Source organism: Pseudorca crassidens, chromosome 10 (assembly GCF_039906515.1).
Source record: "Pseudorca crassidens isolate mPseCra1 chromosome 10, mPseCra1.hap1, whole genome shotgun sequence".
Taxonomy (NCBI): Eukaryota; Metazoa; Chordata; class Mammalia; order Artiodactyla; family Delphinidae; genus Pseudorca; species Pseudorca crassidens.
In genome coordinates, this window is record NC_090305.1 from 60,931,607 (window position 1) to 60,953,455 (window position 21,849).

At 55.5% G+C, this 21,849-nt stretch overlaps 1 protein-coding gene and 1 long non-coding RNA gene across 5 annotated transcripts in view; one reads left to right on the forward strand and one right to left on the reverse strand.

The window, feature by feature from the left end:
• The window catches only part of CCDC13 (coiled-coil domain containing 13), a 28,980-nt gene extending 9,646 nt beyond the window's left edge, over positions 1–19,334 (forward strand). The window contains exons 5-15 of the mRNA XM_067753907.1: positions 875–991; positions 2,233–2,337; positions 4,455–4,616; positions 5,231–5,407; positions 7,219–7,425; positions 8,980–9,119; positions 9,606–9,689; positions 11,906–12,028; positions 16,102–16,256; positions 18,495–18,609; positions 19,160–19,334. Coding sequence (XP_067610008.1) covers positions 875–991; positions 2,233–2,337; positions 4,455–4,616; positions 5,231–5,407; positions 7,219–7,425; positions 8,980–9,119; positions 9,606–9,689; positions 11,906–12,028; positions 16,102–16,256; positions 18,495–18,609; positions 19,160–19,319 — 1,545 coding nt within the window. The 3' untranslated portion in view covers positions 19,320–19,334. The remainder of the gene's footprint in view (positions 1–874; positions 992–2,232; positions 2,338–4,454; positions 4,617–5,230; positions 5,408–7,218; positions 7,426–8,979; positions 9,120–9,605; positions 9,690–11,905; positions 12,029–16,101; positions 16,257–18,494; positions 18,610–19,159) is intronic.
• On the reverse strand, positions 910–16,992 carry LOC137232287 (uncharacterized). Of its 4 annotated transcripts, none has more exons than XR_010946947.1 (5): positions 16,440–16,992; positions 14,174–14,347; positions 12,371–12,457; positions 2,948–4,586; positions 910–1,143 (listed from the first exon to the last, which is right to left on the reverse strand). It is a non-coding gene; the product is annotated as an uncharacterized lncRNA (long non-coding RNA). The 4 variants fall into 4 exon arrangements; XR_010946948.1 differs by lacking the exon at positions 910–1,143 and having other exon boundaries at positions 2,568–3,275; positions 4,434–4,586; XR_010946946.1 differs by lacking the exon at positions 910–1,143 and adding an exon at positions 8,387–11,628 and having other exon boundaries at positions 2,568–4,586.
• Positions 19,335–21,849: the final 2,515 nt, after the last annotated feature.

Genomic DNA, 21,849 nt, shown 5'->3' on the forward strand with positions numbered 1-21,849 from the left:
AGCTGTGTGCCTGTGAGGCCATGTTATTTCCCTTCTCTGGACCTTATCTGCGTCACCTATGGAAAGGGTTTGAATGGGCTGAACTTGGAGTCCCTTTAATGCCAAAGTTCTGAGGGTTTCAGGAACTTCTATTTAAGTCATAAATGGGGAACACATTTGAGAAAAGTTTCATCCAAATAGTTTAAATGAAATATGGTTTTAAAAAAAGACTTTGCTAAGAGTTCCAGCAGGCAGAGTTTTCATGGTTCCTGCAGTTCTTCAAGCCACAGAAATGGAGCATTTGGGGATTAAACTGGGTCCGTATTTCTATTCAGTGAGCTCATTGCCAGGAAAGGGAGCCCAAGGCCCAGTCTGACAATTCTAGGAGAGGAAGGCCCCAAGTTGGGATGGTCATGGCCCTCCTGCCAAGCTGGGGCCGCCTTCGCTAAAGGAGCCAGCGCCCCTCTTCATCCTGAGTGAGGATGGATTTGCTATGATGCCAGTCTCTGAGCACAGCAGGGCCCACAGCCTGGGAGTGTCTGGGAGTTGGGAAGCAGCTTCATCCAGATGCTCCCTGTCTGCGGTCACCACCCACGTCCACCCGTGTGCGCCACCCTCGGGGCACAGGGCTCAGCCCCCAAAGCTGGGCTGCCGGGATCCACATCCACGCTCCCCCTTACCTACCAGGTCCCCCAAGCCGAGGGGTCACCCCCCTCCAGCCTCTGCTCTGCATCGGTAACGGAACCTGCCTCAAAGGGGTCATGAGGATGAAATGAGTTCCTTCTTGTCAAGCACTTCGTGTGGTACCTGCACATACCTGGATAAACGGGGGCTGTGATTATTGTTACTATCTAGGCCTCAAATGACTGCTCTCCCTCCTGTCTTTCCCAACTAGCAGGACAGCCCAGAGGTGAAGTTCTTGCAGGACAGGCTGGCGGCCACAAACCTGAAGATGAGTGACCTCCGCAACCAGATCCGGGCTGTGAAGCAGGAGCTCCGGGTGGCCCAGAAGGTATTTCCCGGCCAGGGTTCGGGTCCTCGTGGGTGGGCCTGGGACTGGGAAGGTCATGGCTGGGACAATGGCTTCCATTCAGGAGCTGGGCCCCGTGAACATCACGCTGCTTATTCTGGGTCAGGCTCAGATCCAGTAACTTCCTTCCAGCCCTTGAAACAGACCCATCAGGTGAGGGTGGTTGCCGGCTGCCTGCATGACCCTGCATAGAGGCCCTTGTGGTGCCCGCCCAGCCCTGGATGGAGGAGGACAGTGCTGTCCACCCTGGAGAGGCCCTTCCACCTTCCCTGTGCTACGTGCACCCCAATAGATCCTGGGCATCTCCTTAATAAGCCACCTTGGACTTGGAAGCCTACCGAGACCCGTCTCCTGCCCTCTGCTGTCTATAATATGAGAAAATGTTAAGGTTGTTTGTGTGTTAAAGGCCCCTTTCAAAGGAAAACGCTCGGACTTGGGAGGCAGGCCCAGCTGGTTCATTATTTATTTTTATTTACATAGTGAATTCTCTGGCATTTGTACCACCAGCAGCGGTTCCTGCTGGAACCACTCAGACCAGCCAAGATTTCCAAAACAGAGTTCTATTGTGGAAACAAGCACCAGAGACTTGGTACGCTAGATGGGTTTCCGTGACAGGCTGCAGAGGGGCCCAGGGCACAAGCTGGGGTATACTGTTTCCACCTCAAAGCCTCGAAGTTGGGTCTGAACACCTCTCTGCAACAGCCACAAAGCTGGGCCCTTCTGGAACCAAACATCCCCAAGTGACATTCGGTAGCCCCCCACTCCTTGCTGCACTCAGACATGGCCCCTTGTCAATGGCTTTGCACGGAGGGCGAGGCCCTGTGGCCGTGTCCTCCCTGGAGCCATCCAGAATGATGTCCGTTCTGGGTGACAGGTGAACAAATTTGGAGCAGGTCTTGGTCAACTTTGTGGTCCACTCATCCCAGAATGTGTCAAGGGCAAGGGGCCCCACCTGGGCATGGACAGCAGTTCCTTGTCTGCCCTAAGCATCACCAAGAAGTGCTGGGAATGATGGGTTCAATGCTTTCCCAGGGAGAGCTGCTCGTGGAGCGTGGTCAATTGGCCTTTGAGGCGGGGAGCGGGGGAAGGGGGAAGGTTGTGCAGGTGGAGGCCGGGCCTTCGGGGAGCCCCACGCACCCAGCACTGTTTCTGCACGTGCAGCAGCTTTAGGGCTGTGGCAGAGCCCTCTCTCCCGGCCATACCGAAGGCCTCACCTTTCTCAGGTTTTAACCAATGAGATTGGGGAAGATGTGAACATCCAGCAGCTCCTGTCCTCACCTGGGACGTGGAGGGGTCGAGCTCAACAAATTCTCGTCTTGCAGAGCAAGGTGAGTGAGTCATCAGACTTCTCCTGGCCCTGACCGTAAGGCTTGAAATGCCCCAGAAAGACCCACGCTGACCCACATTAAAGACACAGAACCCGAAAATGGCCTTTAGGTTCTGCAGAGCGCACTTGCAGGGCTGTTGTTCTACGTTCTCCCCAGCCAGCCTGATTTTCATTTGTCATTAAGTGAACAAGCATTTATATAACACTACATACCAGGCACTGGCGCTCAACAAATACCAGAGCCTCTGATTTATTTTACTCCAGGCAGATTTTTTTCCCCGGTTCATGTAAATTTGCGTGACTGTTGTAGGCTTTTTCCAGTTTTGTCCAGATGCCTGTAGGCTTTTGAAGGTTTTAATTACCATCCCCCCCCCAAAAAAAACTTAGCCTGTCTCCCTCTTTACGCTCCTAGAGGCTAGGAACAGGGGCTCCGCAGCTGGACTGCTTGGCTTCAAATCTCAGCCCACCACCCACCAACTGTGTGGCCTTGGGCAAGTTGCTTCGCCTCTCTGTGCCTCAGTTTCCTCCTGTGTGTACTGTGGATAATGACAGTGCCTACCCCGCATCGTTGTTGGGAGGACTGAATGAGTACAGATGTGTAAATTGCTTACCACAGGGCCTGGCATGGAGGAAACACCGTCCGAAGGTTCGCTGTCCCAAGAAACCAAGAGTCACACAAATAACTGTGTCGTTTCCACTATTTGCCAAGTGCATTGCCTTCATTCCCAGGTTCCCAGGTGGCTTTTCCCCTCAGGGTCTCCTGTGGGATCCCTGAAGCCAACATGAAGGGGGAGAGGTCTCTGAAAAACTGTGGTTAACGACCAGTGTGTGGCCTTGTGGTTCAAGAGACCTGAGTCTGAGTCTGGCCTCAGTCACTTGTCTCTAAGTTTGGTGTCTTTGGGCAAATCTCTTCATCTCTCTGTGTCGCAGTCTCCTCGCCTGTAAAATGGAAATAATAATGCCTTCCTTGTAGGGTTGTTGTGGGTTAAATGAAATATCGTTTGGGAAGTGCCCAGCACAGTGCCTGGCCATAGTAAACACTCAACACATTAGTTATCATTGTGAGTGTTGTTAAGCTGTGAACAAACGGTTCAAAGTAATAGTACTGTGTTCTTTAACGTTTAAATGGAATTACCACACAGTGCCACACGGGGGCACTGAAATGTGCCTTCAAAGCCATACTGAGGCCCTTGACCAGGGATCCTAGTGAATTTTGCCCCTGGCTCAGGTTTACCCAACTTTGTTCCATCATTTATGTTGCGTTGACATGGAAATCAGGGTTAGAAGGACCCTAGGAGTTATCCACTTTAAACCCAGTGTGATCAAGCCGTGGTTCTGTCGGATGACATCCACCTCCCCTGTGCCGAGGGCTTCACCCAGGCCATTTTGGGGTTTCTCGAAGTTGCCTAATCCTAGAAATCACCCGTAGCCCTTGTTTAAAATGCAGATCCCCGCGTTCTTCCCCTGGAGCTCTGACTTGTTGGTGTGGAGTGGGCCCCAAGATCTGTCATCCCAAGAAGCATCTTGGGGACTCCCAGGCTCAGACAACTTCAGGGTACGGAATTCTCATAACAACATGATGCAGCGTGTTACTCACAGGCCTCTCCACAGATGAGGGACCTGAGATTCAGAGACGTTAAGTAATCTGTGCACAGTCACACAGCCGGCGAGGCTTTGAGCTGGTCTCCCCGCTTCCAAACCCTGCCCGCCCTCTGCAGCACCTCCTCCAAGTGGCCAGGAGCCCGTAGCCTCCCGAGGAGCCCGCCCGGGCTTGGGTGGCCTGTCAGTTCTTCCTGGTACTAAGACCTGCTATCCTTTCCCTCCCAAGTTCCTGGGGCTACACATCTGCTTCTTGGCCTCAGAGATAGGGTGATTTTTCTCATTTACTTTGAAGTCTCTCTTTTCCAAGCGAAACCTCCCCAGTGTCTCCCCTTGTTTTGCTCAGGATGCCACCGCAGGTCCCTCCCATCCGTCCCCCACCCCAGTCCCTCTCCTAGGGACCTCCACGTCCATCTGGAACCGTGTTGTCCTCTGTCTGGTGGGGTCTCCTGTCACATCACAGGGCGGCCCCTCTGAGGGTCGAGTCTGACTGCAGACCTGTTGTGGAACCACCCTCAGGTTCGAGAGCTTGAGAAACAGCTGGGACAGACTCGGAGCCGGTCGGTAGAAACGGCCAGTGATGAGCTGTCTATCTATCCCGATCCAAGGAAGCTGTCGGCACAGGAGAAAAATCTGCGGAGGATCCACAACCTGGAGAGGGAAAAACAGGAAAGCTGGGAGGTAACGTGTGCCTGGCAGGGGGTCAGGGGCGCCTGGGGCCAGGAGACCACGACCACCCCTGTGAGGACTTGGAGGCTCTGAGGTTCGGGGTCACCTCTGTGCATGTTCCTCACGTCCTGTCCCTCCACCTTGAGCTGCCTGACGGGTTCCTCACCCAGAGCCCATTTCATGGACGTCGGGTGGCCGCATTCTGGCTGTTTTGGAGATGCTGGACCTGAAACCAGCTCTTGGTGGAATGAGGCACTTCGGTTTGAACCCTAGGCTTGGCGCTGTCCACCAAAGCATGGCTTTTCTCTTTTTGCCTCTCAGGCAGGGATTGAGGGTCCTCGGGAGGACACACCCAGCGTTGGCCAGTGGGTTTCCTCTCGTGTCCGAGTCTGGCCCCTGTGTTCTCGGGCTGTCATCCATCTGGGTCACGTCCATCATGTGCTTGGGCTGCCTGACACCCCGGGAGGCCGAGGCTGGGAGTCAGGGCTCAGGCCCCACTGACTTGCCCTGTGACCTCAACAAGTCCCCTCCCAGCTCTGGCCTCACCAGCGAGTGAGAGCGAGGGCTCAGCCGTGGCCCGAGTCCCACTCAGCCCTGCAGCCCGTGACCGTGCCCTCTGGTTACAGAAACTTGCAGCGGAGCGGGATGCCCTCCAGAGAGAGCTCGAGGAGCTGAAAAAGAAGTTTGAGGGCGTGAGGTCCCGGAACAAGGTGCTGTCGAGCGAACTGAAGACCCTCAGGAGTCAGATGGGGACCCTCGTGGAGAAGGGCCGGCATGACGACGAGCTCATCGACGCCCTCATGGTACAGCCACCTCTGGGACCCCTGCCCCACCCAGAGGCCTGTGACCCAGCCCCAGCTCCCCCGGAGCCCTCCCTCACCCCAAAATGCCACCTGCATAACCCGGGAGCTCATTGCCTCCACTGGGCCCAGCCCCGAAGCTTGGCTGCAAGTACGGGAGCAACTCAGAGGCTGCCCGAGGGCCAGTACAGGTCGCGTTATGTGAGGTTGATGCCGGGCACAAGGCACTGCACCTGTGGACCCCAAAGGAGAAAGAAGAGGATGAGGGGGCAGCAGATGGGATTACACCCTGGGATATTTCTCATGGAGGAACGGAAGGGACGACGGAGCGGGGCGCTGGTGCATATCCTTGTCTGTGTGACAGCATACAGCACCCCCGCTTCTGGGCACGTGGGGTGTGGTTTATAATGGTTAGTCACCAAGATAACCCTTAGGGACACATAATCCCATTGCACGGATGGGGAAACCAAGGCTCTAATTGGCTAGATAAGTCATCCAAGGCCACACAACTGAATTCAAACCTCCTTTGATTAACAAAGCCGCACTGCTTTCCTGACCCTAGCCTGGCCTTTTCCCTCTGGGGCCTGAGCCACCCCAGGGTTTTGGTCTCTGAATTCCTAGCTGTGCCCACAGGCCCCTAGGGTGGTCATGACTGGCTTGACGGTGGTGCAAGGGGGAACTGATGCTGGCTTAGGCATGCCTTGGTCCATAATAATTCACCAGGCAGTGTGGTGGGCAGGGCACAAAAGACCTGAAATCTGGGCCCCCTCTGTTCATACCTCACTGTGTGATTCTAGGCTAATTGCATCTCCTCTCTGAGCCTCAGGTCTCAGTTTTTATTTTATTTTTATAAATTTATTTATTTCATTTGTTTATTTTTGGCTGTGTTGGCTCTTCGTTGCTGTGCGCGGGCTTCTCATTGTGGTGGCTTCTCTTGTTGCGGAGCACGGGCTCTAGGCTCACGGGCTTCAGTAGTTGTGGCACTCAGGTTCAGTAGTTGTGGCTCGCAGGCTCAGTAGTTGTGGCGCACGGGCTTAGTTGCTCCGCAGCATGTGGGATCTTCCCGGACCAAGGCTCAAATCCATGTCCCCTGCATTGGCAGGCGGATTCTCAACCACTGCGCCACCAGGGAAGCCTCAGCTCCCAGTTTTTAAATAAGGTGTGGCCTGGATGTCCATTGAGGTCCCTAGGGCCACTATTCTTTGTCACTGAAGGTGCATGGTGAGAGCTGCAAACAAGCCCTAGCCCTGCCATTCACCAGCAGTGTGTCCTGGGCTCTCTGGGCCTCCATTTCCTCCACAAAGAGGTGAAGACAACGCCCTCACCTGTTCCAGGTCGCCAATATGGTCCTTCCCAGCCCCCAGGCAGAAAGCCTCCACCCCAGAGGTCTCCTTGGGAGCATCTCCAGGGAGGGGGCCTCCATCAGGTGCTGAAGGATCCGTGGTGAGGGGTCCAGGTACTGCCTTCAAAGGTGGTCTTCCAGCACAGTGGGATAGGGCTTCTTTTTACCCACTGGCTGAGGGGCCACCATCTGAGCTGTTTTCTGTTGTCCCGAGAGCCGCTTAGATGTCCTTCTTAGCCTCGATCTCAGGGAGAAAGAAGTTGAGGACAGGAAAACCTGGTTGAACCCCGCCCTGAGGACAGGCAAGGTGTTCCTCCTGCTTCTCAGGGAAACACTAGCGTCCCACTGTTAGGTTCCCGAGGGAGCAGGGAAGGGGTGGGAGCTGCGGGTGGGAGGAGGCGGTCTTCTCTCGTGTCCTTCTTTACTCAGGGCCGTGGCTGACCCTCACCCACCCACCCACTTGGCCCCGCAGGACCAGTTGAAGCAGCTACAGGAGATTCTGGGCAGCCTGAGTCTGCAGGAGGAGAAGACGCGAGCGTCCAAGCACCACTTGCACCAGCAGCTCAACAATGAGGCTCAGCAGAGCAGCAGCCTCGTGGCCCAGCTGCGGGCCACGGTGGCTGAGCGGGAGGCCAAGGTGCGGCAGCTGGAGGTGGAGATCGGGCAACTCAGTATGCAGGTGAGTAGGGCGCTGGCTCAGCCCAGCATCCATTCCCAGTCCTGGCAAGTCCATCCAGTATCCAGAGAAACCTCAACCACCTCCCCTTCTCCCCACCTGCCTTCACTTGGGCTGCGCCACGTCCTACCTGGTCCCACTTTGGCCCCCTGCTTCCATCTGGCTCCCCGGCCCATTGTGCACACACCTTTCCTCTCGAAGGGACACACCAGATTGTCTCCCTGCTCCACATAAAACCTGTCTGTGGCTCCCCATCACTCTCCGCCTCACCCAGTCCTCAAGGGTTCGGGCTCCTGCCAGCTCACCCTCTCCCTCCCCAGCTGTGGCCTTCATCCTCATGGTCCAAGATGGTGGCCACAGTGCCAGCCTTTACGTCCACATTCCAGGCAGTGGGATGGCAGAAGGGAAGCCACGCTCCTTCGTCCAGTTTGCAGGGCGCCATGTGACTAGCTCCTGCTGCCCCCCCAACCCTGAATCTTCTCTTCACTCCCCACTTTCCACAACTCTGGCCATGTGAATGCCATTTAGCTCCTCCATGGCCTTACTTTCTCCCTACCCTGGGCCTGTGAACATACCTGAAGCACACACCTGAAGCACACACCTTCCCTTTCCTCCCCCTCAGCCTTTAGATCTTATTAGTCAAGAGCTCCTCCAGGAAGTTCCAGGGCTCCCATTCTGGGTTACGTGCCCCTCCTGGGCACTCTCCTAACTCCCTGTACATTCCCAAGCCAAAATTTGGTCGTGCTGTGTGATCAATTTCCTATTTTCTCCCACAACCTCTCCTTGAGGGGGAAAAGACCATGGTGCCTGGCCCAAGACTGAGCCCACAGTAGTTGCTCAGTCAATGCTCGTCTAAGGAGTGAGCTCCCGAAGATGTTTTCCCTCGGCCGAGGCCTGGAAGGGACAGCATCTTCACCTCACCGCTGTCCTGGCTCCAGGCACACAAAAGAAGACTGATTCTCACCTCAGAGGCCCCCGGACAGCTGGGGCCAAGCGCTACCCACCAGACAAGCTGGCACACACTGAGAGTTTTCTCAGGATGGGCAGGGCTTGGGGGACAGGCCAGGTTGTTTGGGGCTCACGCCAACTGGTCCACCGTTGATGGCAGCCTGACCTCCTGCTGGGGGTCCTGCAGTGCTCCTCCTTCAGCCGGCCCCACCAGCCATCCGGAAGAGGGAGGGATGGGGGAAGGTCTGAGTGTCTCCAGCTGACAAAGGCCAGGGGCCTCAAGTCACACCTGGCATTCATCCATGTGGGTGGGGCTACCTAGAGAGGTGGGCCTGTCCCCATACTTCCCCCTGGGACCTGAATGTGGAACAACTTCCTGGCCCGGTCACCCTCCTTTGGCCATGAAGCTCCCTTTCTGAAGAGAGGCATTATTAGCTGTCATTATAATGCAAGGAGCGTCTTCACCAAACAGGCCTCGCTTTGCACTCCTGCAAAGAAGCCTCTTTCATATCTCCCGAAAGCCCCAAAATCCAGCCAAGGCCCCCTCCTGCCTTCTCCAGGCCTCTGAGCCAAAGCCCTGAGAAGGGAACCCACATCTGTTCCCTGCAGTATCTTCGGAATAAAGGAGTAGGCGAGGGGTCCAGTGGGCCCGAGGTCAGCCCGGCCTCCGCCAAGTTCCCCGAGGACCCGGGCCTGACCAATTCCCCGGCCTCAGCAGGCGATCACGCTGGCAGGCTTGGATCTTCTCGGTAAGAAAAAGTGGGAGGGGTTGGAAAGTGAATAGTAATTATTCAGAAGAAAGGATGGGAAGCCACGGGTGCAATTTTACGATGCCTGTGGTGTTGTCCTCCCAAAGTGGGGCGGGGTTGCGGGGGGCTTCCGTCAGCCCTGCCTCTGCATGAAGGAGCCAGTTAGGTCCAGATAGTATCACTTCAAGAGCGTTTGGTTGTAGCTCCCTGTAAATTCCTCTCCCAGCTGGCCTCGAATCTCACCTGCTTCTAGGATTCTCAAACACACCTGTGTTGGGTTGTTCGCGGCTCTGATGTCCCCTGCTCCTGTCTTGTTTTAAGCAAGCAAGGGTCCTGGAAAGGAGGGCAGCAGATCCACAGGGCTGCTGCAAGGGCCAGTGCTGGCCCCCTCCTCTGGCTCCCCAGTGCCCTGCTGGCCCCTGCTCCCCTCCCAGCTGGGCCCAGCCTGCCTGCCCGTGGTGATGTGCCCGTTCCGCCTTCGCACAGCTCCGTGACCAGCCTGGGCCACACACTGGTGGAATCTGCTCTCACATGGCCTTCCCTGCACAGTCCTCACGGGCCCTCACCCAGGTAGGAACCCAGGCCCCCCACCCCGGGCCCTCACAGGCCTTCCCATCCTTGACTGCTCAGTCAGTATTGCCATCCCATGACAAGGATGGGAAACCGAGGCCAGGCCAAGTCCAGGGACTCTTCCAAGGTTCCATAAGGACATAGAGGGTCAGGGAGGTCCAGTGCCTTATCCAACGTGATAGGGCAAGCGGCTTCAGAACTAGAGTCTCGGTCTAGTGTTCCTTCCTGCTACCACAGAGTTAACACGAGGAATCTTCCAGGGCCTGGAGCCCAGCACCTTCCCTTGCCTCCCCTTGCGCGTTGAGAGTCCATCTCTAGGGGAAGAATTTCACGTCATATGGGTTCCCACTTTAAGCCACTGATATCCCCTCAGCTCTCTGGCCCCCTCTTTGTTGACAGAATCAAGCCTTAGGGCTTAAATGGGCCCTTGTTCTTCCTGCCAGCTCACAGACAAAGGGTGGCTTTGTCCTGCCTCGGAGCCCTGTCCCGAGCCCCACCCACTGTCCACTGGAGCTGCGCTCCGGCTGTCAGCTGCTTCTCCCACCCCTCGGGCAGGTCAGTTCAGGTTCCGGTCGAGCCTCTGAAGGGCCTTCATCTCATGTTTGACTTGCTGTGTGGCTCCGGCAGATGGGTCCTCCTTGGGCTGCTATTCCCCAGGAAGTGCTTGGGATACTTCTGGCCTGACACTTGGTAGCACAGGTACCCGTGGGCCAAGGCCACCCCTGCAGATGCCCCAGCCAGCAGCCTGGGGTCACAAGGGCACTGGGAGAGAGGGGCCCAACTCTGAGCCTCAAGGGCCCATGCCACACTCTTCCAACACCACAAGGAAAACAGACAGGCTCTGTCACTCTGAGGTGGTTGTCACAGTAGTAGAGGCAAGAAGATGGACAAGATGCCCCCAAGGTCCCTTCCAGGCTTATGTGGCCATGACCTTTGCACTCCACAGGGATACAGGAGCCGATGTGCCCTGGGCTGCCCAGACTGCTGGTTCTTAAGCTTGTTTCTTCCACCACACACAAATATTTACTGAACCCAACCGTGTGCGGGCCCCTGCCCTCACGGAGCCTACAGTGCTCTCCCGTCAGCGACAGGACAGACGTTCACGGGGTGGGAGTGACCCCAGAGAGTGTGTCTGTCAGGGCTGGCGTGGCGGCTCTGATGGGGTGCCTGGGAGGCAGGCGGGGCAAGGGGATCAGCTCCTCCCCCAACACGTGAGGTCACAGGGGTGACTGGCGTAGGGATGCCCACTGCGCTGTGCACGCGAATCAGCTGAGGATCTGCCGGGTTAGATGCAGGTTCTGATTCCGCAGGTCAGATCCTGCAGGAAGTGGGATCCTGCAGTTCCAACAAGCTCCCAGGTGATGCCACAGTCGCTGGCTCAAAGACCACACTGAGCGGCAGGGCCTTAGAGTGTATTTAGGAGCCGGAAAATGGAGGAGCCTGTAGTCCTCAGAGCCCATCTCAACCAATCCCTGTTTAGAGGGAGGACTGCGGCCCCGCCCTCCCCATGTCCTGTGATTCTGGAAGAGCGAGTCAGCATCACCAGGGTCTCCCTGGGAAGGGCGAGGGCAGAGCAGAAAGCAGCTTGGCACTCGCACATGGGCTCTGGGGGCTTGGGGTGGGGGGCAGAGCTCACCTTGGGTCCCAACCCCAGCCAGCAGGTAAGGCCCAGTGGTGAGGAGGGAACCGGTGATGGGCTGGATCAGGGCTGGAGAAAACTGACCAAATTACAAAGCAAGTGTCCAGGGTCCAGGAAAGTGGACTGGGCTTGGAGCCATGCCAGGAGATACAGGAGAGCCAGGACAGGCTGACAGGGAGACAGAGGCTGGGCCTACCTGACACTGAGAAGGGTGGTCAGGTCCCAGGCCACACAGGTTCCCAGGGCACCCCCAGGTCCCCAAGAGCCAACTTCCATAGCCACCAGACTAACTCCAGGCCCCTACAGGGATTGGATGGACAAAGGTGCTGATGAAACTACAGCCCTGCTGGGGTCTGGCTCTGGAGCCAGCTAAGTGAGGTCTAGAGACTTCAGCAGGCCCAGGAACAGTAAACTGAGAAGAAGCCAATGGAAGAGGCCGGGAGGGGCTGGATTGGCTTCTTCTCTCTGGCACCCTCTGAGGACCCCTGAATGTCCTTCCAGCCCCTCCCACCACCATAGGGATAAGCATCTCTTCAGGTAACCCTTAAATGACCTCTGCCCGCACCTTGGTCCCCAGGTTCTCGGACTCCCCAGAACAAAAAGCCTGGCAGACACAGGTGACAGAGTTCAAAGCCCTGTGGCAGGCCGCTGAGGTGGAGCGTGACCGGCTCACCGAGTTCGTCACCGTTCTGCAGAAACGGTAACACCTGGCGCCAGGGATGCACTCTCACGGGCCTAGGTGGGCTAAGGGTGGGCAGCCTGGCCCAAGGGCATCCCTCTTGGACAGAGGCCAGGCCGTGTCCATGACTGGGTCCACCTCACTGGTGAGTCTGGCTCCCACAGTGTTGGCCCCGGGCATTCCCAGCCACATCTCACGTGACCCTCAAGTGCCCCTCTGTCTCGGGGACCCGTTGTCACACTTGTGGTTTGCCCTGTCCTACGTGCCCCCGTAGGACAGTTGCATGCAGGTGGCTGTGAGGTGGGCATCTCAAGGGAGGGACTCTCTGCAGTGGTAAATCTCTCTGCAGTCGGCTCAACTCACCAGTAATGAAGATCTTGCACGAGCATGGCACGGCACTCGGTGTCACTGGCGGCTTTGGTGGGAAGAAGTCCCAGGCTAGACTGAGGTCTGGAATTACAAAGAGGAAGAGAGCCACTGATAGATGGGGAGCTGAGACTTCCCTGGTTGGGGGAGGAAAGTATGTGGCCCAAGGCAGTGGACCAGGGGGTTTGGTTTCCTCCAAGGGGTTGCTGACAGATTTCTATTCAGATAAATCAGTGTTCCTTGCTCAAGTGACCCTTTTGGCAAGAACTGTAGGTGCCCAGGCCAACACATGGCCCGACCATGTGACCTCCGCACTGAAAAATATAAAGGACCACACTGAATGTCTGACTGAACAGGCCGTGTCACATGTCAGTCAGGGCTCTTTGGTGACAGACGATAGAAACCAATTCTGGCTAAATTAAGGGAAAGGAGAGTGTGGGAAGGTGCTGGCCGACTCCAAAGTACTGCCCTCCTTTGCAGGGCGGAAGAGGAGCCCAAGAAGATCCAGGGACCTTGGTAGCAGGAACCCTTGAGTGGTCTCTCCTGGACCACTGGAACGATGTAGGCCCAGTGGCTTTCAGTTCTTGTGCCAGTGGTTTCTAGGAGAGAAGGTCTAGCTGGCCTGGGGTGGCTCACACGTCCAACCCTGGACACAGGCCAGGCACCCTGACTGGAAGGACCTCCAGGTGCTGACATAATGGAAGAGGGGTGGGAATTCCCTGGCTGTCCAGTGGTTAAGGCTCCGCACTTCCACTGCAGTGGGTGTGGGTTCGATCCCTGGTCAGGGAACTAAGATCCTGCATGCCGTGCAGCGCGGCCAAAAAAAAAAAATGAAATGGAGGAGGGGCAGCTTGCCAAAGGGAACGATGGAGTACAGCCACCAAAGGAGCTGGGGTGTGCTGGGATGGCCACTCCCTAAGCAGTGAGGAGTGGTCAGCTTTGTTTTCTTTTCAGTAGAAAAGAGAGGATATGAATTGCAGACACGCTAAAGCAAATGAGAAAAAGTAACATTAATTCTTTTTCTGTCATTGAAATATAATGGAGGGCTTCCCTCCATTATATTATATGGTGCAGTGGTTAAGAATCTGCCTGCTAATGCAGGGGACACGGGTTCGAGCCCTGGTCTGGGAAGATCCCACATGCCGCAGAGCAACTAAGCCTGTGCACAACTACTGAGCCCGCATGCCACAACTACTGAACCCCGTGTGCCTAGAGCCCATGCTCCGCAACAAGAGAAGCCACCGCAATGAGAAGCCCGTGCACCGCAACGAAGAGTGGGCCCCGCTCGCTGCAGCTAGAGAAAGCCTGTGCGCAGCAATGAAGACCCAATGCAGCTAAAAATAAATAAATAAATTTATTTAAAAAAAATAAATTAAATAAATAAAATTTTAAAAAATATATATAGTGGATAATACAAGCCTCTAACCTATCCAATGGAAGAAATATACCCAATTATGACTTTCTCTCTCAATTCCTTTGAGTTTCTTTTTTTTTTTAATTTAACTTATTTAATTATTTATTTTGGCTGTGCTGGGTCTTCGTTGCGGTGCGGGGCTTCTCCAGTTGCGGTGCAGGCTTAGTTGCGGTATGTAGGATCTTAGTTCCCTGACCAGGTATCGAACCCCGGCCCCCTGCCTTGGGAGTGCGGAGTCTTAACCACTGGATCACCAGGGAAGTCCCTCCTTTGAGTTACACCTGAGTTTTGGGGCGGTGGATTTGTGCATCCAGGTGACTTGGTTATCTACTGCTGCACCATCCCAAACCCAGTGGCCTCAAACACGATGGTTTATTCTTTCTTACCATTCTGTGGGTGGCCTAGGTAATTCTGTTTCACGTCATGCCACCTGGATCACTCACATGCCCCGTTCAGCCAGCTCAGCGGGGGCACCTCCATTCTCCTGTACGTGGCCTCTCTCTCCGTGTGGTGCCTCATCTTCCAGGGCCTCTGGGATGAGGGTGGGGCAAGCAAGGCGCCTAGAACACAAAATTAAAGAGACACTCACTCTCAGAGTCATGCGTGTGTGATTCTCTCTCAGCTGATACCTAGAGCTTTGGGGGAACTGAATTTTATTTAATTTTCATTAGTTTTTAGTTTTTTTCATTAGTTTTTGATGGACCGTTAGGTTATTTTAGTCTTTTGCTTTTGCAAATAAGTTTCAAGGAACACGCTTGAACAGGTTGTGTTAGTGGCTGTATACTATGCTGGCATACAGTTTTGTGTTGGTAGTTGTATTCTTTTCAAAATTGTTACCATTCTGTTCCTTCTTGACTCTTCACCAAGGTGGGAAGAACACTTCCTCCAACACTGCACGTACGTATCCAGGCTTCCGCTCTGATTTGCATGTGTGTATGTACGTATGTAATCCTTTGCTTGGGTGAGATCTCTTGGGACAGTCCTGGCCTTCTAGCTGAGCCTTCAGTATCACAGAAGTCTGAAATGCCATACCTAACCACAAGAAGGACCTTAGCCCCAGCCTCAGTGAAAGTAATCAGACCCTTTAGTAAAATAACCAAATAACAAGTTCTTCAAGGCCCATGAATTCATGACAGGCATATAGAGAATAATAATAATAATAACAAACAGAAAGCAATCACTAAATCCAGGAAAAGCAAGCAAATAAGAAACTGTAATCATGAGTATACTGCCTGTCTGAATAATCTTCCTAACGTAACCCCTTGTGGTAGACAGGATTTTGTCCTCAGTGCCCTTCACCCCACTCTTGTGCCTGTGAATACTTTATGTTATATGGTAAAAGAGACTCTGCAGATGTGATGATCGTTATGGACCCTGAAATAGGAAGATTATCCTGGATTACCAGGTGGGCCCAATCTAATCACTTGAGCCCTTAAAAGCAGAGAAATTTCTCCAGCCCGGGCCAGAGAGATGCTTCAGAAGAAGTTAGAGTCAAAGCATGAAAAGGGTATCTGGCTGGCTTTGAAGATGGAGGGGGCCAAGTAGCCTCTAAAAGATGAAAGTCACCCAGCTAACAACCAGCGGGAAACAGGGATTTCAGTCCTTCAGTTGGAACTGAATCCTTCCAACAACTTGGACGAGCCTAGAAGCAGATGCTCCCCTGGAAACTCCAGGTAAGAGCCCAGGTCAGCCAACACCTTGATTTTGGCTTGTGAAACCTGGAGCAGAGAAACCAACAGAACCTGCTGAACTTCTGACTTACAGAACCACGGAGCGATAAATCTGTGTTGTTTTAAGCTAAGTTTGTGGTAATTTGTTACAGCAGCAATAGAAAACGAATACACCACCTAACACTAATTGAGCCAAAAAATGGTAATATAACTACATCGGGAGGTGAAGAGGCGATTCTGTTTGGCAAGGAGAGAGTACTAAAATAAAACTAAGTTCTCATGTTGCCTGACAGGAAGTCAAAAGATTATATTTAAGACTTAAAAAATTAGCAGCATAAGCATCTGTAGAAATATGGCAGTAGTGGAAGAAACAGCTCAAAGCGGTAGAAGTGGTTGCTTCTGGAGAGCAGAAATTGGGAGTGAGGAGGGGTGGGGAGAGGCTGTGTGTTGTTTTGTTTTTGTTTTTTTTCATTTTAAGCCTTGGAGAGAACGATATGATTTTAAATGCACATTCCTATATTACTGCAATAAAAATCAGGAAGAACGAGTCCCATGCCCACTGGTGTAAGCTGTGCCCACCTCTCTGACAGCCTGAGCAGGTGGGGTGCCAGGGCTTATGGCAGACCCTGCTCTCTCATCACCAGGGTGGAGGAGAGCAACAGCAAGCTTCTGGAGTCAGAGAGGAAGCTGCAGGAGGAGCGGCACCGCACCGCGGTGCTGGAGCAGCACCTGGAGAAGATGCGCCTGGAGCCTGGGAGGACGTCAGCTTCTCAGAGAGCAGCCCCCAGGAGCAAAACAGGTGGGGCTGAGGTGGGGCCGGCCCGGGGTCACATTGGGCCCACGGTGCTCTGGGGCTCCTGGTTCTGACTCGGGGGCCAGGGGGGAGAGGACACACAGCAGCAGGGGCAGGCAAAGCTCCACCCTGACGGAGGGGCTGACCGGTGCTGCTGACTGGCTCCTCCCTCTTTCCTGAGCTCCTTACCTTTCAAGGGCAGGACCCTAAGGTTGCTTGTGTCACTTATGCTTTCATCCCATTGGCCAGATCCTAATCACATGACCACACCAGCTCCAGAGGACGGTTTAGTTGTCCTAAATCAAAAGGTTAGTTCTAGGGCTTCCCTGGTGGCGCAGTGGTTGAGAGTCCGCCTGCCGATGCAGGGGACGGGGGTTCGTGCCCTGGTCCGGGAAGATCCCCTATGCAGCGGAGCGGCTGGGCCCGTGAGCCATGGCCACTGAGCCTGCATGTCCGGAACCTGTGCTCCACAACAGGAGAGGCCACAACAGTGAGAGGCCCATGTACCTCAAAAAAAAAAAAAAATAGGTTAGTTCTACTGCTCTAACACAGTGGTTCTTAAGGTACAGTCTCCAGACCAGAAGTGGCAGCGTCTTGTGGGGCTGGGGAAGTGAGGGTGTGGGATGCCAGAATCAGAAGCCATTCCTGGGGAGGAAGAACCTTCGGTGTGAAGAGGATGAGCCTGCCTCTCTCCAACATCCCCATCCCAACCCCTCCAGGCTCAGGAGTAGAGGTGTTGCCCCCCAACTTCCCTGCCTCTCAACACCCCAGTACTCCCCCGCCCCCAGCCAAGGACACTCAGATTTTTTCCCAGCGCAGAGATCAGAACGTTTCAGGAGGACATTCCAGAAGTAGGACACAGAGTGGGAGTGGTGTCATTCTCCCACCAGCAGGGCCAGGGCTCCAGGGGCCTTCCAGGAGCTGCTGAGAGTCCAGGCTGGGGAAGGTCCTGGGGACTTAGCCCTGCTGGGCTTGCAGAAACAGGTCCCTTAGGAATGTAGTGTCTCCAGGCCATGGACTCACCTCCTGCCACGTGGCGGGGCTCCCAACTAGGGACGGCTAAGCCACAGCAGGGAAAACCACTTTGGTCCTGCCTGGACAGGGACGGGCAACTGCCTGGGGAGAAAGTGACCATGTGGCTTCTGTCCATGCTGGCCTGTGACATGGGAAGAGCACCGCCCCTCTTGGGGGCATAGCACACCCCTCCGCCTGTACAATAGGGAGCCTGACTGTGCAATGTGGTCCCCCGTGGCAGTTCCATGCCAGTGGGGAAGAGAACAATAAACCAGTAAAAGATGGTAGGTCAGATGGAGGTGAGCGCTGTGGCTTACAGCTGAGTATAAGGGGACAGGAGGTACAGAGAGCAGCTGTCTTCTACGGGGCGGCCACCCTAACTGATGAGCTGATGTCTGAGCAGAGGTGGTGGAAGGGGGTGAGGATGTGGCATAGATAACAGAGGGAAGAAGAAGTGCAAGGGCCCTGAGGTGGGCGCACGGCTGGAGGCTTGGAGGTAGTGAGACTGGGTCATGGGGAGGGGAATATGTGGTGAGGTAGGGAAGTCACGAGGTGCTGAGGAGGTGGTCCCATCACACAGGCCTTGAGGGCCAAATGTGTATTCACTGTGGCCTCACAGAGCTCTAGAGGCAAGAACTATTATCCTCACGTTACAGGTGAGGAAACCAGCTCAGAGAGGTTGATGATTTACCCGGGGCCACACAACAGGAAGTAAAAGCCAGGTCTGCTGGTGCCAAGTGATTTCCCCTGCGCCATGCCACCACTGAGGGCCTGTTCAGCACAGACGTTTTCTGATGCTGTGACAGTGCTTGAGTTCCCCACCAGGTGGGCTTTGGTTTCTTTTTCTGAGCACTCTTTGTCCCCTGGCCCCAGCCACCGTGGATTCCCTGTACGTATGGATGGAGACTGGAGGTGGGGGACCCAGTGGTAAGAGGTCATCAGATGTGGTGACAGCCTAGACTCAGACTCGACCTGCAGGCCAGGCCTCAGGCCCAGCTGCCTTCCAGAAACTTATAGAGTGCAAATATGGAGAGAGTAGTGAGAGGAACCTCCTTGGTACAAAGCGGGCAGTCAGGGCCTGGAGGAAGGCAGCCCTTGTCCTGCACCTTGAAGGAGGTCTAATGTTTCAACAAGTGGAGAAGCAGGAAGTGGACAGTTGCGGGTGGGAGAAGGAAGTGTTAACACAGGGCCATGGCCTCACCACAGAAAGTGGCTGCTGCTGCCCCACAGGTGTGCCCACCTCTAACACCAGGCACAACCCAAAGGAGAGTGAGAGGAAGGACCCGTCTTCTGCACAGATCTCCAATGTGCCCGTGGAATCCCAGATGGAGGAGCTGATCACCAGGTGCTCCCTGCCCTGTCTTCCTGAAAGGGTGGTGGTGTCTGGGTGGAGGTGTTTTGATAGGCAGAGGGATCACGTCCCTCCCCCTTTGACTTCTATTTGCCCAGAAGGCTGGTCCTGCTGGGTCCTGGGTTCTAGGCCTGTAATTCAGTAACTGGCCATCAGAGGGCAGAGAAACCCAGCCATAACCCTAAAGAGCCCATGCTTCCCAAGAGAAGTTTTATCAAGTGTGGGTCACTGAACCCACTTTTCTTATTCAATTAAACCTTTTAAGGTCAAATGCAGTGGTGGGAAAGGGGGAACCTCTATAAATTAGTACTCATGCCTGAGGCAGCCAACATTTGGGGGAACGACTGGGTACCAGGCCCAGTAGCTGTGGCTGGGCCCAGACAGGAATCCCACATGGTATTCTCCCAAGGGTCCCTGAGAGGAGTTCAGAGAGTACCCTGAGTCTGAAGAGCTGGCAGCGTTTCCCAGGGCCCTCTACACGCATGCACACACACTCACGTGTGCCAGCTCAGCCGCGCTGAGCCCTCTTCTCTGTGTGGTCTAGGCTGGCCATCCAGGTGGAGGAGAACGAAATGCTGAAGGCTGCCCTAAGCAGTGCCCTCCGGGGAAAGGAGGAGGACTTCCGAATGTACCATGAGACCCTGGGCCAGGTGAAAGGGGTCTTCCTGCAGGCCCTGCGGCAGCAGAAGGCAGACAAGCGCTAGGATGGCGGCCCAGTGTCAGCCTGGCTGGACGGGGCAGCCTTAGGCCTTGAGAGGACGAGGCTCTATCTGAGGACTCCATCTGCTCCTGGAAGCCAACCTGGGGCAGCCAGCTGGGCCCCTTCTCCTAGAAGAGGCTCTCCAAGGGCAACAAGAGCCAACATCCCATGGCAGGAGGGCAAAGGAGAAGCCCTGGGCACGCTTAGCGATGGCAAGCGAGGAGGCCAGTAGCCTGTCGGCATCAGCAAGAGCTCTGGGATGAGAAGCCGGCTGTGAACGGACAGATGCAGTCCCTTGGGCAGGTGCTCACTGCCCTTGTCCTAGAGCCTAGCGGGGGACCCTGCATGCCCACAGGGCTCCACATGTGCAGGAGAGCCCAGAGGGCTCCAGGCTGGGAGCATCCCCTAGGCCGCCCAGCCCCGCCCCACCTCCCTCACCAGAGCATCCTCACACCCCACTCCTACCTCCATTGCTCTATCTGTGGGCATCCCCACCCTCTACAGACTTGGGGGCACCGTGCTCCTAGCCACCTTGTCGGCCCACCCCTTAGGGTCCTTCCTTAGGTGCAGACCCTCAGGCTTGTAATAATAATGATGATTTTCATGATCACCACAGCTCCCAGTGAGTGGGCACCTACTGTGGAAACCCGATCCCATCTAGACCTCTAGTAACCCAGGGGGTTGTCACCCTGTTTTACAGATGGAGAAACTGAGGCTCACAGAAAGACACGGAGCTAATATTTAACCCTGGCCTGCATGCCTGCAAAAGCCAGGGTCCTCCGGCAGATCCGAATACCCAGGGTGGGCGTGCCTAGCCAGTGCTGGGCAGCTCTGTCCCCCTGCCAGCTGCTCCAAGAGGCACCTCTTTTTGCTTCCAAAAGGCTGCAGCTGGTGGGTGCTGGTGGCAGAGGGCAGAGGTGGGGCCGGCTTGGAGCTCTGGGCAGGGGCATTTTGAGGCAGTGGGTCCAGGCGAAGGCATAGTGTACCTGCCTCACCACAGCACAGGGGTGAACTGGGAGGGCTGCTGCAGGAGAGCCCCCAGGCCCCTCTGTGACTGCCGCAGTGTCACCCCTCTCAACTGCAGTTACTGCCATGGGGAGGGGTGGCTCCACGGAGGGTAGCCACACACCCCGACCCCAGACACCCTGGTCATACCTGGGCACACAGGGGCCCACACAAAGACACAGGTGCACACAAATACCTAGACTCAGAAGCATGAGTCATATGTGGACACACATGTTCCAGCAGACAGTGCTGACTCCACACTCACGGGCCCTGCCTAGCCATTTCCCTTCACGTGGGATCAGAGAAAACTTCCTTCACAGGGAAACTGAGCACCCTTTCATCCTCATGGCCTTCACTACACTTGCTGGGGGTCTCTAGACCTGTCACCCCATGCAGGGTTGGGGCTCCGAGTAGCGGGGCCAGCATGGAGTCACTCCTCAGCCCCATCCCCGAGGAAGGGCTCGAGCAGACAGGGTCCCAGAAGCCCCAGGTAGCTTCCCCCATGGAGGGGGTTCGCGGTACGTATGCCGCATATGTGAGTCACTGCACAAGTGACACAAGTGACCGGTCTTCACGAGCGGGAATGTGCGTCTAACACACACACACACACACACACACACACACACACACACACGTGTGTGCTTAGAGCAGGTCTGCTCCATTCCCCCAGCAGAATCCCTCTTCAGGACTCACTGAGTTAAAAGGTGCCAAGTGCTAGTGCAGCGGCTGGCACATAGTAGGCGCTCAATAAACGCCAGCCCACAGTATTACGTCTATTAGTTCCACAAATACTTGTTGAGCAATTACTCTGCCCTAGGCAAGGGGGTGCCAGGTGAGGCAGACTCAGTCCCCAAGCTCCTGGAAGCCCCAGATCAGCTGGGGAGACAGATTCCCAGGCCACCATCTACCGAGCCAGCTGGCCATCAAGCAGTCATCGAGTGCCAACTGCATACCAGCCTCTCCAGGCCTGTGAGGGACCCGGAGGCGAATCTGACTTGCTGCTGCGGCCTTCAGGGAGCTGCCTGTCCAGTCAGAGAGGCGTGGGAAATAGAGCGCCGCGACGGGGCGGGATGGGTTGGGGGTATGCAGAGACAAAGCCGCATCTCAGAGCCTCCCACCTTTCCTGTTGGCTTCCGGGCTCAATGCCCAAGTCTGGGTGGGGTGAGGCTGTCCTTCCAATCTCCCTGGGGTGTGGGTGGGTAAGGGGGTGGGGAGGGGAAGGCCCAGGAGAAGAAAGGGTTGTCAGAAGGACCAAGGGCTGGGGCCCTGAAGGTGGGCCAGGCACGGAGCGCGGCAACCTGGTCTGTCCAGGTTAGTGCCTGTGGTCCCTCCTGAGCAGCACCGCCTGTCCCTGCGGCCCCGAGGAGGACCTCCCAGCCCTCAGGCAGGTGGGCAGCAGGTGGGCTGGACCTGCCTTTCACAGATGGGAACGCTGAGGTCCCTACCCGGAGCCACAAGGTGGTGGGAACGGGAGACGGGTGCCTGGAGGGTGGACGAACAGCAAGCAGTGAGGCCGGGGGTGGAGACGC